Genomic DNA, 16,752 nt, shown 5'->3' on the forward strand with positions numbered 1-16,752 from the left:
ATGAATAATAATGATTATAAATACAGATAAACTAACGTTAAACCATGATCAGCCATAATCATATTGATATTTCTAATCATTATTCGGTAGCTGGTTAAACAATCACAAAGCTGATACCTCTAACACGTTATCCAAGCAGTATTTGCATAAAACTTATGACCAAAGATAGGTACTAACTTAATATGTTAATTTTAGAGACACCAAAGTTCAGGTTTTAGTGAACTATTTAATTTCAAAACCTAGTAGGAGAAACCACTAACCAACAACATAACACGTTTAGTTTAATCCTGTTGACAAACAAAGCAAAAATATCTAGGGACAGGGAAATCTTCTTAATAAACGTTTAAACGCTGTATACGATGTTTGAAACGTGATTTCATTAACTTTGACTAGACATAAAATATATTACCAATAAACCACGTCAGAATACAGATTCTAATCTCTGAAAATATTTCACAACTAAATTATAATTGGACTTAATATGTATTTTATAAATTCACATTCATACGTGTTTTATTTTTCTCATCGTTAAACAGAGCTAATATCATTCAATTATAATTAATTATCTGTACTAAAAATAATATACAGTACTAACATACATTCAAAAAACGAAATCAATTTTTTTCAATGTCCAATAAAAAGGAATAATAGTTACCTACTAGACTTTTTTTTCCGTTCGAGCATTTAAAACGAGTAAGCCGTAAAATATTTCAAAATGCAAGGTTATAATATTTCGTTTCTTAAACACCCTTAAGTAAAATGTAATAATAATATTACATGCAGTATGTTTGACGTTTAATATTTATTGTCACAAAAAAAATGTATTGTAATAATTATATTACATGCAATATGTTTGACGTTTAATGCTCATCGTCACAAAAATATTTTATTTATATAATTCAATTACAAGTTTCATTAAAAACTTATCAATTATAAGGTTTCTTTTTTAGAGAAGTAATACCTCATAAGTTATATAAAAGCGCTTTTGTGTTTTGAACATCTGGAATATTTTAATAATAATATCACGTATAGCTCATTATTCCCAAAAAGAACATAAACTTAAAAGTAATTTCATGAAAAGCAGTTATGAATGTTTTGACAGAAACATCACGTATTTCCATATTGATAATATTGACTCGTGTTATTATAATAATATTTACACCTATTTTTACCACAATATTCACATTATGTGTTTCTTAAAAAATCGAATTTCTTGCAACGGCTTAACTAGTGAATAAGTCCTGGTAAGTCCGACTCCGGTCCTACTCATTTTTTTAACATTTATTTTTGAAAATCTAAACTGTTGTTTTAAAAAAAAAATAAATAGATATTAGATAGTTTCGCATATGAATATATATTATAGAAGAATTCGGGCCTATCCAGGAAAAAACATTTTAGGTATGACACTGATTTTTAGACTTACGGTGTACTGTTTCTTCGGCAATGATATACAACATATTATGGTGTTTAAATTATACATGTGGGAATTTTGACAAAATAATATTGAAAATTGTACTTTAAAATTATACCTATTAAATAGTAATTGTTTAAAAACGTGCGGTGTTTGTGACTAAAGTGTTCTGAGATCAATCATTGGCCAGTGTCACTAGTTCCCGGATGGGTGACCGCCCGGAGTCTAGTGGCAAATCATAGCCACATATACACGTGTTCTAACCGACCGTACGTACAAATCGCGAAAATCAACTGAATAACATTCAGGTTAATGGCCATAGATGTTGAAGCCTTAACCCAATAATATATATATGAAAGTTATAATACAGACTTTTACTTTTTATATTTTACTTTCTTTTGAACTTCTCATATTTATCATTACAAAAATTAATAAACAAATAATGCATTATAATAAAACGATTGAATTGTCTGTTTTATTTTATGTTATAAAGTCCAACAATCTGTAAACAAATCATAATTGAATGGGCGTTTGTTAAAATAGACACTCCTAAATCATGGACACATTATTAAAAAATTAATTTAATTCTTAAAATTATCTACTGTTGCAAAAAATATCAAATTATTATACAACCACATACATAAATATAAAACGGTCGAATACTTATGTATATTATATTAATATAACTAAGTACTAACAGTTACCAAAAATTACCAAAAATAGATATTCAAACATGTTATGCCAACTAAGCTTTCAATTATCCTTTGTCACGGTCCCTGATAACATTAATATTTTTTTAGCAAATTAAATAAATTGTTTCTATTCTATTGAAAATAGAATGAAAAATGAAAGAAAAATTATCACTAAAATAACTTTTACATGTATCATTTTAGTTTCAAAAACTATTGAAGAACTTCGATTGGAGTGGAAAAATACGGATCCTGTACTAATGGCCAAAGGATTGAGAATGCCTCAATTTGAAATTGTAAACATCGTGCCTTCCGACTGTCAAGAATCATTTCAAATAGGTACGCACATTCTTTATAATTAATGATAAAATGTAAGTTATAGTAAGCATAGCACACTAATTAAAGGTAATTTATGTCGAATTATACATTTATTTTATATTATATTAGAACAATTAGAAAAAATAAATGTCGAAGTGAAATATTGTCGTTTCAACTAAATACGAATAGGTATCACGAAAACGATATAAATCTCAAAGGTTTTTATCCTTGCCATTTGTGTTTTTGGATTACAAAACTTAAATTATAATAACTAGTGTTTCGTGGCTTTATGGAAATGTAGACGTTATTTTGACGTCTTTTTGACACATTTTTTTCGGTTTAACCGCTATTCGAATATTTTTTTTTAATGGCATTAACAGTGATTATCACTGACTGCAATTAAGATTTTATTTTCGCTAAACGCATGGTTATTCAGGAGTGTCGTAGTACACGTAGTGTCGCGTAGGGCATACGCTAAGAATATCTTCAGCTCATATTTGTATAATATAGGCAGTGACGCAACTAGGGAGTTGTAAGTCTCCGCCACGAAATGTGATATTATTTATACGAATCCTGCGTAATACAACAAAGTTGCATAATTTCTATTGCAATTCCAGACATCAAACTGTGCGTAGGTATATCGTGTATGTTGTAGACTTCACGTAGATTTTACTCACAAAATACAAATAGAAACATTTTTCAAATGCATAACCCCCTACTCAACCCGCACTAGGAAAATGAATCCTGATTGTGCCGTTGAATATTATAGGTATCACAAAAATAGTAACAGACATAGGTATAAAAATGATATGAAATTCTCGTGAAGTATCAATATATTCAATATTCTATAGACATTTCATAAAGCAATCAACGAATTTTATATTTTGCCATACTTATACAAAAAATATAAATAAATAGCTATATTTGTGCCGAGGATGGGGACATGAAGATGTTTTTATTTCTGTAAAATTCGGATTTCCCACCTAGATTTGATTTTTCTCTATTTTCTAACGGCACGATTTGTATTTATTTTGTTTGACAAAAGATCAAATATTTCCCTACAGCTCAGGAATATAAAAATCCAATAAATGCATTCCCAAAATCCTAATCCTGGAAAAGATAGTAATATTTTTTTTTATTAAATGTGACTGTCGCAAAAAAATGTATAACAATTTTAAAACTTGTACCAATATAAGTAAAAAGAAAAACTGTCTTTTCGTTAAATTTGCCATATATAGGTACCACTCATTTTTTTCAAACAAAACTTAATAATAGTACGTTAAACTGTTAAAGGTATAACTTGATAATAAAATACTACTGTTACCTTTGTATGAACCGGTGACAGAAATAATTATAATTTAAAAATATTTATTTTCATGATAAAACATTTAGTTTTGCCATTTGTTCAAAGTTATAAATTATGAGTGTGGACTTGTCATAAATATGACAATTATAAAGTGAATTTACTAAAAAAATATAATGTGCATAACATGTGTGAGCAAAAACTAGAGGAACCTAACTCATACATTGTGATCTCCACAATTTACGTTAAAACTATAATGTCTGCAACAATATTAATACCTACCTGTAAGCCGTTCTGCTGTATTATGCTTTTTGTAATATGAAAATCAATACAAAAGCCTTTCAACGTGTTTTTACATATTTTAAATAAGCATAAACCCCATATTTGTATAGCATGCATTTGCACGTATGTTTACAAAAAAACATATTGAATTAATAGTCGTTAAAAGTAAAAAATAAAACCCACGCGGCCATACAATAAAAATACGTTAAAAAAAGCTGATTATAGCGTTAGAAACGTAATCTTTATTTGTACTGCAGTTTATTGTTGTTGTTATTATTATTATTATTATTTATAAATTACAGCGCAGTGTTATACAGGGTAACGCGTGACCAGAAAAAATATTACAAAAATCCCTCTATATTAGATGTATTTATCTAATGCAGCGATATTAAAAGTCGCATAATTTTGGGAGATAATTATACAATACGTGGTCGATACATATTGTTATTTTGCATATCATTTAAAACGCCGTTGTGCGTATACGGTGTAAACACAACTGCACAAGTGCAAATGTTGTTGTTTTCTGATTTACTGTTTAGTAACGCTTCGTTTGGGCGTACCTACCTACCTATACATATTATTATGTAATATACGAAGGTGTTGTTACGCGGGAAGACGTCGTCGCGCACTCCTCCTTAACCAAACAGTTTAATATAACCATATTAATTTCGGAGCAAACGTTAATTAAGACGAGTATAATTTTATTCGAAATTAAATTACAGATAAATATATAGTAACTACACATTACGATCAAATGAACTTAAAACGGAAACGCGTGTACACACGATGCGCTAAGGGTCGCCCATTATTCATGTTAAGTCTCTTGGGCATTATCTCTCCCGCGTTTCACTAATAGCAGCAGGGACGTTCGTATATTTAAATACATTTTACGCTCGGCCGACTGGCGAAACGGTCGGGTTACCTGATAGTTTTCACACGAATATTCCAGAAGAAATCGCAGCGAAGAATGAAATATTTCAAGTATTATATACTTATTGTTATGTATCACGTCATATTGTGTACTCGATTAGTCGGGAAAAACTTTTCAGCTTCGGCGCACGCACGCGGTTGTGAAAAAAAAATTGTCAAACCGCAACGACGACGTTTCATTCGACATAGGACATATTATGTAGTTATGAACAAATAGACGGCTTATCGTTTAGCGGAATTTTTTTTTTTTGTTACCAGCGCACTCCACTCTCGGTCCTTTGGTCCCGACCGATGCCGTGATGCGGTTAGCTGAGTGCGATCTGCGCTAAGATAATATAATAATATATTATATTAGAAAAACAATATCATATCATTGTACGTAGATGTATGTTGTTTTCGTGTTTGAACGGTACGTTTATCCATAAATTACAAAACTTTTAACTCACCGTTTATCCAATGATAAACGGCTCAACATTTGGTTGTATTAATATTCAGCGAGTTGTATGTGGAAATTCAAAATAATGACTATCATCGTGTCCCGACGTCGGAGCACGTCGTACCTGCCTGAAAATGAAATAGAGTTCAACGTTTTTTTTTTTTTTATTTTTTTTTTATTATTTTAATTATTAAAAACAATTTAAAACTAAATTATGTACATTTATCGCGTTGCGCTAACCTCAGGACATCTGTTATAGAAAAAAAATGTACCTATGTGTATAAACTTCAATTTTTCAACACGAGAAACGAGAACTCCATTAACTAAAAATAATAATTTTAATTTGCTTTATGTTTTTTTAAATACCTAAGGGCACAGCTCAGCGTTCAAAAATATTGTTGTACGTAAAAATATCAAAGTAGGTAAAGTTTGTAGAGATAAAAAATCAAAATATAATTAACCTACCTATAAGGTACCTAAATATAAAAAGCATAATTTTAAATTATAAAAAAACATTCAAGTAGTCGTTTAATTTAGATCGGCACCTGAATTATTCAAGCAAATTATAAAACGCAAAATGAATATTACATACCGCATGTGCGTCAGCATGATTTATTACGTAAACCCGCGGTTACTTCAAAAATTTTCAACTTAAATTGTGTTTTTTTTTATTTTGTTGTTGTTTCCCTTATAAAAATCATAGCGGTTGCCTATATATTTTTAATAATCGTTCTTAAAAATTGTTGTTTCTTTATTATTATTGGAACAGCATGTGATATTAATGAAATTTATTTTGCTTATATTTTTTTATCTATAAGAACGAAATATCATCTGATAAATTCTAATATGTTGGTTAACCAACAGACGTCAAACCAATATTATAGGTACACACATCTACATTTGATAGGTACGCAAGGAGTATAGAAAATTTCCCACTTCGGAACTATCTGACTTAAAAGTCCAATACTAAAATGTAATAATATTTTACGTATTAAGATTTTCCGGAAAACTCGGAGTAACTTTAATAAGTTGTTTAATTGCTAAAAATATATCTTTAAAAAAAATAAATCACTTGTATATAATTCCATAGCAATTATTTATTAATCACCCCATCAAACACACATAATAACAACCTTCGTTCTCTATCTACATAGTATATTTAAATATTACATACCAATAAATTATTCATACTTACAATATTTTAAAATTACCTTTTTAAGTGATCGAAGAATGTTTTATATGAATTGGTTTACATGTTTTGTTTTAACTGTATTTATTTTAAGCAATACATTTTTTTTAAATGTTGATAGTTAACAATATTCATCGTTAAAATAAATAAATACAATATACATTGAAAAGGAAAAAATAAAAATTGATGATTTGTTTGGTTTTAGGTACACGTTTTCAATTAAAGCGAATTTTAATTATTTAAAAAAAAAGGGTTCATTTTGAACAATATCAGCATTATATACTGTTAAGTACTACGAATAATAATAAAAATAAATAAATAATTGTAAGGGTGCAAAAAGTTTCAAGAGAGTGGTTCTTGAATTGAATATAAATAAAATGACTCAAATCATAATAATGCATCATAAAAACATGTCTGCTGCTTGTTTTAGTACTAATTATTATACCTTTTTTTGTATATTTACAATCAGTGAATTGATGTTCAATTAATAAATTTGATTTAAAAATATATAATATACATTTTTAAATTATTATTTTTACTACACAGATGTATACATATAATATATATTATATACTGGATGATTAAGAGTTGACGCTAATTATCTCAAAAAGTATGAACACTTTTGAAAATATTTGTTTAAATTCTGTGGATTTTTTTGTGTAAAAATTGAATTTGAACTATAGTAAATAGTTAATACGTGATAAGTTGTTTTAAAGTGTTAACGAGGGTAGTGGACCAACATTTTACGTGGTGAATTTCCCGGATAGTGCCACTCCACTCCGCTCATCTTAACTTCAAAACACTCAGAAAAATAATATTCAGCGATTATAAAAACGAAAATTCACATTATGTATTCAATAAAATAAACCTTAAAAACTAAACTGATAACGACCAAAAGTTAGTGAAAAATATTGACTCTAAATTATGTATAAAATGAAAATTTTCTAAAATGTTTATACAGTACGAGATGGAGATAATGAGTGTTTACTGTTTACTGTTGAAATAATCGCACAGTCTATGTATATGCAGTGGTGTTTCCATAGGGTATAACACAAATACGTTATGTACTCTCAAGCAGCAATTTATGATTACAAAAAATAACTCGTTAGCCCGTATGAAATCCCGTCGGTATTTTTGACTATAAGAACTGACGATAAAGTTCAAATCCCATCTGATTATAATATATCTTACTCGTGGAAATAATAAAAACGTATGAGCTGAATTGTTTTAAAAGGTAGTACCAGGAGGTGTTTTTAGGTAGTACTTATTGTCGCCTCAATTAATTAATGGATCGTCGTTGATATCGTATATATTTTAAGGAGAAAAAAATCGTCAGGTAGCCACTTCGGTTACAGGGTGTCGGCACCGATGCGGTCGGGACATTTGCGGTCGGCACCTTTTGCGTGCCATTTGCGGTCAATTTTTTTCTATCTACCGGACTATACAATTTGGGTGCTATATATAATATTTTATATACTATATACTGAATTTATGTTAATAGGTAGCTATAATACTTTTTTGCTATAATTCAAATTATACTACTGATATAGTATACTATAGTACTTTTCCAGGCTTAGGACTGGCAGTATTTTTTACTGGCGTGGTTAAAAATTTACATAATAATATATTTGTCAATCACAATTCACTGTACTTACATAAAAAAATTTAAAAAAAGTTATTATTATAAAAAATGCACATAATAATATATTTGTCACAATTCACAGACTCACAGTATACATACATAATAAACATAACCTTATTCTAATTTTTGAATAATAGCTATTTTTTAAGCATATTATGCTTAAGCATATTATATATTTTAAGCATTTTTCTAAATCATTATCTAATTCATAGTCTACTAATGTTTTTCTAATTCTTTCGTCTAATTGTATATATTTTTTTTTCTCCTTTTACCTTCCATATTCAAGTAGCTTCTTTCATATAAAAGCTCCGCATTTTCAGTCTCTTTTTTAAGACAGCAATATAAGTTCATAAACGTTGGTCGCGGTGTATTTAATATTTTATTTAGTTTACTATTCCAACCCTCAACAATATTATTGGTTCTGTGTCTTCTTTTATGACAGTTCCACATTCCCCTTGAAATAATTGGATTTTCCAACCACTGTTCAATAAAATAATCATAAAATAATTTAAGTTTATCATTATCGGGTGTATTACTCATTATAATAATCCAACCTTCATCTATGTCACTAATTGGAATATGAGCTAAAGCAGAACACATTCTAACGTGTAATCGAATATCTGTATTATCTTTATAAGTACTTGCCAATCCAATATTTTGAATTTTTCTCCAAAGTGCTTGATTAAAATGAAAGTTGCATCCGTGTATTTTAGCACTAGGAAATATTTGTGTAATTGATTGAATAGTCGAGATTTCAAAGTCTAATGTAAAAGATTCAGGATTAAAATTTGGAATATGTGTTTTAACCATCGAAAAAAAACGTTCGTAAACCATTTTTGTTTTATTCGGAAGTAATATATATATCACAGGAATTATGTTTATTTCTTCGTTCGTAGACCCAATATCTATATATATAGTGTAAATTTGGTAAAATTGTTTACTACAACTTTTAAATGTCCCATCTACAAAACAAGCTTTTTCTTCAGATGCAATTTGTCTACATTTAATTGAACACAAACCTATAATCCTATTTTCTTCTCCGTCATCAAATAATACAAATTCGGAATCGCAAGGTATAATAATGTCTTCTCTTAATTTAGGATCCAATGCATTTCCGAGTGATTTACGCCGTATACGATTCAACGTTGTTTTTACCGATGAGTAAACTGGAATTTCAGTCACTAAATCTAATCCCTGTTCTAATAATGGTGTTAACTCTTCTCGAAAAATTTGAGCGGGGGAACATGTTGTATCAAGTGTACGTTGTTTTGCAATATTGTATATTTTTTTTACTTCAATTTTTGCTAAGTCATATTTACATTTATGATTGGTAACACTTAAAACTTTATTACCTGTCGTTCTTAATCTTCCTTTGCATTTTTCATCTTTTTTCTCATTCAAGCAAACCCAGGTTATAATATTTGCGTTATTTGTTCGATACTTTCTATATTGATAGTCGTCGTGTATAGCTAGAGGATGACCTTTAGTTGTCTCTATCACTTCAAACGAATTATTCATTTTTAATTTAAATTAAATCAAAACACTGTTAACAAATCGAACTGTAGGTACCAAGGCGTATATAATACTAAATTACTAAACACTGAGTAAATATTGCGAATGATAATAAAAATAAAATATAATAAAATATATCGCCTTATCGATAATGACATCGAATATCCACAATCAACCAAACGGCTGTATCACAAATTGGTTTATCCAGTATAAATAAATGAATTGTGATTGACAAAAATATTATTATTATGTGCATTTTTTTATAATAATTATAATAAGGTTTTAAAAAAAATAGGGTATGTTTTATATGTAAGTACAGTAAATTGTGATTGACAAGTATATAATTATATCAATTATAGTAAAAAAGTATTATATTATAGCTACCTATTAACATAAATTAAGTATATAGTATATAAAATATTATATATAGCACCCGAATATTATAGTCAGGTAGATAGAAATAAATTGACCGCAAATGGCACGCAAATGTTCCGACCGCAAATGTCCCGGAACCCGGTTACAGTAGGTGTCGATAGTGTACCTCGTCATTGAGAATGCACTGATTGCACTGAAATGGATGCATTAAATTTGAACTCAATGGTAAATCATTGTATAAGATGAAAAATGATTCTGAGCGAGATGGTCCAACTATTTGATAATCAAGATTACCAAACCGCAATTATTTTAATAATAATACTAAAATCTTAACAAATGTTCATATTTTTTTTTTGTTTTTCCCGATTATTTTAAAAATTATTAAACATTTTCGATATTGACTCCCCAAATACAAAAGAGCCAACTAGAATCTATTCGCTGCTAGAAACCTTTCTCGGAGATTTTGATTTTTACTAGAAAAAATGTCTTCAGACACAAAACTTAACAAATAAAAAAAAACACATGGTTGAAACATCATTACATTCTTCTCTCCGTTCTACAAAATCTAAAAATGCAATTTTAATTTAATTTCAATTTTGTGATTAGTGCCATCTATCCTATCCTGATAATCTTGTCATCCACGAGTTGAATATAAAACATCCACGGTCAGAAGGCTTAGTGCGCATTCGAAACATTAAATGGAGAGTGTTGCAGAATATAATATAAAATAATAGCACTCTCGTTTACAGAGAAAATTAAGATTTCCGGGGAAACGAAATAATCTTCGGTTTAACGTACAGCTATAATTATAACGCTATGCCACTGCAGGCGATATAATATATTGCTACGCAAACGCTCTCCGATATAAAGTGCCGTACTGCTACAGACTCAACTTGAGCTAGACGACGCACTTACCATAGTTGGTTTGCTGTGCGTCTAGTTATACAATCTGGCGCCCACTAATTAATCAATCTCTCGTGGATTCCTTCTGGTATTTCAGTCGTGGACAAAATAACAAATTAAGCCGCTACAAGTGTAATTAGGTATATACTAGGCTATTCATCGAGAATGCTCAGTCTCCATTTTTTTTGTTCTAAGTTAATAATGTATTTATTCTGATTCTGATTTTTTTTTAATTTTTAAGAGTGCTTATTTATAAAGACCAAATTTTAAAATAATTATATTTTCGTGCCATTTTGGTAAAGTTTTGCGAGGCAATACAAACTTTTCTTGGTGTACCAACAATACTTACTTCCTTTTTACAATTGAGAAACATCCGTTTTTATTGTAAAATGTTAGGGAGATGTTTTTTTGTTAAAAATGTTGATTATACATTCTGAAGTTGTGTACCTACTATGGGTTATGGGATTGGATAACTACGAGAATTTGAAAATATAATAAGTAATTATTTATTAATATTATACTATTAGAATGGTATGGAATTGTAATGATATGCTCACATATCATATTGTATATATTGCTGTATTCAATATAATAAACAACGGTCAAGTTGTCGTACGCAGAGAACCGTACAAAATCCAATAAATTACATCGATCACTGATGAAAGGAACGAGTTGCGTTATTTGGTCAAACAGAAACTCACACATAGTTGTGACCATCTGGTGCATCCTGTGTGAACTGTTTCTTGCAAGGCCAGAGACAAGGGATGGTCAAATCAGGGTCTCCGTCACTAAAGATAACGGTAAAGCTTTAGAAACGTGGAGGCCTTTGATGGTACCGCCTGCGAATCTGGCTGGCTTGACCACGTCGTCACCTCTCATCAGTGCATGAGCACCTCTCTCTAGTACAACAACCCTTCACGAGTGCATGCACACCACCAACCACCACCACGATAATTCTCTCAACTCCGGATTCTGCGAGCGACAACTGATCCTTTTTCCATCAACGAAAATATATCTGTGTTGTGTTCAGTTTTTGGATTCGAGTGTTTGGATCTTCATAACCTCATTGAGTCACCTGATTACATATCATACAGCGGCGAATAATGTAAGGTGCATGAGCATCATATGATATATATTAATTTTTACGATTTATTAGTCTATACGTATTTTGTTAATACGGTGTACTTGATTCACTTCTCGAATACACGATCTTGAGAGCCCTCTGATGATCAGGAGAAGGCAAACTCGTAAATTAAAATAATTCTAAATATAAGTATCGGCAGGCGTCGTATTTATATTTACGGTTATTATTTCATTCTTTTTATATTTTCGTTTATTCTATTTTTGCGTTATTACAGAATTTAAAATGATCTGTGTGTAATCTGTACTAAACTGAATGTAATTTTTTTTATTTTATGCAAAATCAGGGTTATTATCCTTGGGACATAAAGTTTAGCAACTAATTTGAATTTCGATCTGTATTTATCAACATCACATTTATATTTCAATAACAAACTGAAAAAAGAGTGGGTTTTGCTTGAAAAATAAATTTGTATCACTACGGGACACACTTTCATAATGGTATAAAAACATATCTATATTGATTTGAAAATATATAGATTTTAAGCATACTAATTTATATTAATTTATTATACGATTTTGAGTGTACTTAAAATGTCGAAAACCAAAATTATAATAAATTCGTTATTAAAATATAAAAAAGGAAGGTATTGTTAAATCGTTCTGTACAAAAAATAAACACTCCAGTGGACATGCTGGCAGTTTACATGGTGCTCGGTGTTAGAGCGGTTGAAGCGGTGGTATTATTAATAATGACGCGTATTTCTGGAGTACCAAAACACCTGTACTTAGGTGCATAGGTGCAACTAGTGGAGTTAAGCCCCCTCCAGTGGGGATAAGACACACTATATCGCAACATTATATTTCACAACATGAAGTGTCTAGAATGTGGACCTCAATTGCGCCTGGATGGCTATAGAACAACGAAAATGCGTTAAGTAGTTTCTATACAAAAAAATAACGTCCTAATCATCGAGTCGGAGGTACACATCGTATAATATAAAACCCAGAAACATGCAATGTATTAGAATAAAAAACTATATTATATCATAATAAATTATTATAAATAATTATTAACTTAATGCAGTGTTCACCGAATAGATAATTCACAATTTGATGTACCAACTATACCGAACATGATAACAAGTTACATTTTTATATTACAAGAGGTGGCATAATGAATTTTTCAGAACAATTATTATAATTGCCTCTGAATCATGATTATATTTCACATTTGACTATTTGAGTGTTGCAGCCCTGATAGTTGATACGATTATACTGTTTACGGATTTTGACTTATTTTAAATTGTATGATAATACAACTCGGAGAAGACTTAAAATCGGTCCTCGTTTCATAATAATAATTCGACAATATAAAGCCCAAAGATTAATTGTAATTCAAACTAAAAGGCTAAGCCTTGCCATCTATTCATGTATACCGTTATATTTTATTGTTATCGTTCGAGGAATGTATTGTAAGACTGCACCGATCATAATTCTTATTACACATAATAATACATGTTGTACGCTGATACCACAGTACGTATACCGCACTGTATTCATATTATTATACTTTGTGTTTATTTTTTTGTTTTTTAAAACGATATAATGTGGATCGATATCACATGAGATTTCGTCGATGCCTTTACACAGAGTATAAAAATGAAATATTCACAGCGGTGTAGGTACCTAGTAGTGTAGTATGGCGTTTAATAACGATTTGTAAGACGGTTGAGGTCGAAAACTGACGTGGGTATAGGTTATTCCAAACATAAATAATAATACGAGAAAGCGCCGCGGCTATATTATATTATTCCACTACCAAGTAGGTAGTATACCTATACTGGATGATTCGCCAAGCATGCTCATCCACATTTTTTCCTTTAGTAATGAATTTTTACGAATTTTGATTTTTTAAATTTTTGAGTATACGTGAAGGACAATATCAACTAATACTTAAATTGTGCATACCATTTATAAAGTGTCCTGCGGTGTTATGAACTTTTTTTGTTCAAAATCGCAATAATCTTTTTTACTTAATTTGTGTTCATTTTTAAGCAGATGATTATTTTTCAAAATATTAATGTATCAACATTTTAAATATTAGTTTCAGTATTATTGAAATGTATGAACTAAGGATAACTAATACTCATTAATTATGGTTTTACAAAAATATAAAGTATATCAAGTATATCATATTATATTTATATTAGCTACAATGTTACATATACTGTATATGTAACATTGTAGCTAATAGATCCAGTTACTTATTATACTCAGACAATTTTTTATGATCAAATGTCAATATTTAGGTAGGTACATCCCCATTTAAAAAAAAAACATGCTTAACAAATTACAAAAAAAGGGTAAATTTCATTCGAAAAAAGAAAGTTTATATCGACACAGGATACTCGTCTTTAAATGGTTAAAAAAAAAATTTAAGTATTTGTAAACATATTTTCTCTAATTAGGCATACTTAAAAATTCCAAAAATCAGAATTAAAATATCATAATATTATTACTATATAGGAAAAAATGGAGATGAGTGTGCTATCAACCTGTAGCCAGTATGATTAATATATTAATATATATATATTAACCCACTCAAGCTAAGCATCTTGTAATGCGTCGAAATCGTAATAAAAAAAATGTATCTATATTTTCTAGGCAATTACAGTTGTCTGGTGGCCCAGTTCTACCTGAGCCGTAGCGTGGGTTTCCATCTGGTTCAGAGTTATCTACCTACCATGCTGATCGTGGTCATCTCCTGGGTGTCGTTTTGGATGGACGTCGACTCGGTACCTGGCAGGACCACGCTCGGAGTGACGACGCTGCTGGCCGTCGGTTCGCAATCTTCGGGTACGTCGCGGTACACGCTTAATACCGAATAATTTATTATTGTTATTCGAATATTTGTTCAATGCCAATAATATCCGGTTTCTGTTTTGCTAATCTTTTCGACGTTCCGTGCTTGTCTTACACAGGTATCCAAAGCGGTCTGCCGCAAGTCAGCTACGTCAAGGCCATAGACGTGTGGATGGGCACTTGTACAGGTACGGTATAATACAGTTTGACAGTGTATAAACACGGTTGTCACATAATATGCACATTAACAGTATTTATAATAATTTATTAAACCAGGCACCAGCGGTTCCCAAACTATGCTCCGGGGAGCCCTTGGTACTCCACAATGGCTTACCAAGAGCTCCGTATTCGTAACACCACAATTTTTTTTTAAATTTTTCGCTATTGAAAATGAATATAATTAAAAATAATTCACCGATATGTATAGTACTATAGATTATAGACTCCCGTGTGTATACAATTTGTGTTTATTAAACTTCATAGAAGATAGAACACAGGCAGATAAAAATTAACGTTAAATATTTCTTGGGGGCTCCACGAGAATCTTCTACTTAAAAAAATGATTCGTGGCTAAGAAAGTTTGGAAACCGCTGGATTAAACAAACGCTATTCGAAGGTTTGTAGTTCGTCTGTATTATAATGTATTTTTTTATAAATCAATATAATATTATGCTAAGCTCGACGTCTCGTACAAAACAGTTTTACAGAGTGTAAACAAGGGTATCACCTATGCATATTACTAGTACCTATAATTGATTAACCAAAAGCTATTCGAAAATTTGTTCTTCCATGTTAGAATGTTAGAATGTATTTTTTTAAATTTAACATAATATGCTGAGCTCGACGTCTCTTTCGATAAATTATTAATTACATAAATATAAATAGTAAAATCTTTAAGAAAAATATTTCTAATTATTTTGCAATATTACTAAACAAATCTGAATTAACTCCTCGTAAAGAAAATTATAAGATCCTGATATTCACCAACTTTCTTGTAATTGTCCCTCGACGATGCCACACCCGAATTTATTGTCTCTGTGTGGCAAAGTGTAAATATATACGATTTTGAAATATTTACGTTCAGTAGTTCGTGTTTATCTTTTTGGATCTTGAGATTCTTAATATATATTGTGAATCAATCTATAATCAAACTTCTACTTAAAATTGTATTTTATTTATATTATGGGAGGTTTTTTCCCAATGGTTTAATTTTGAAGCAAATCATGAGCAGATCCGGCGTGGAGCAACATAATTTGATACCTCTTAACAAGCATTAAAATAGCAAACATTGCATGTATAAAAATATAGCGTTGTTCAATAACTAAACCCATACTACTCGATTAAATACATAGAAAAAAAATATTTACAAAATATTAAATATTTGAAGATCAAAATAAATTTGACACCCTGGAGTAAAAGCTCTTACTGCACCTGTGTTAATCATAATGTATAGATTCATAGACATTAGACACCTATGTATAAAAATGAGTATTTTTAAATTTTTAATACCTATTGTAAAAGTTTCAAAAAAACTCTTCCAACATAACTCTACGGACAAAAATATCGCTACCACTTAGGTTTGATAATAGGCATATAGATTCACTATAATATTTGTTGCATATTCAGCATTTATATAATATAAGAAACGTAGTGTTTAACCATTAATAATAATAAGTATCATATTACGATCGGTGGGGATTGTCCATCGGTCAGTAGCCAGCACATAATTTCATTATACGACATTACGATTTATATGTTTGACAATAAAAGACTATAATTTACGTTTGCGTTATTATTCACATTAATGATACACAACA

General features: G+C 29.9%; 1 protein-coding gene across 2 annotated transcripts in view; it reads left to right on the forward strand.

Moving 5' to 3' along the window:
• Positions 1-16,752, forward strand: part of LOC111037747 (glycine receptor subunit beta-type 4-like) — a 145,116-nt gene that overhangs the window by 122,655 nt on the left and 5,709 nt on the right. For both annotated transcript variants that reach the window (XM_022320487.1, XM_022320488.1), the window contains exons 5-7: positions 2,305-2,439; positions 14,738-14,929; positions 15,055-15,123. In XM_022320487.1, the coding sequence (XP_022176179.1) occupies positions 2,305-2,439; positions 14,738-14,929; positions 15,055-15,123 (396 nt within the window). The remainder of the gene's footprint in view (positions 1-2,304; positions 2,440-14,737; positions 14,930-15,054; positions 15,124-16,752) is intronic.

This window comes from Myzus persicae, unplaced genomic scaffold (genome assembly GCF_001856785.1).
Source record: "Myzus persicae strain clone G006 unplaced genomic scaffold, MPER_G0061.0, whole genome shotgun sequence".
In the NCBI taxonomy this organism is placed as follows: Eukaryota; Metazoa; Arthropoda; class Insecta; order Hemiptera; family Aphididae; genus Myzus; species Myzus persicae.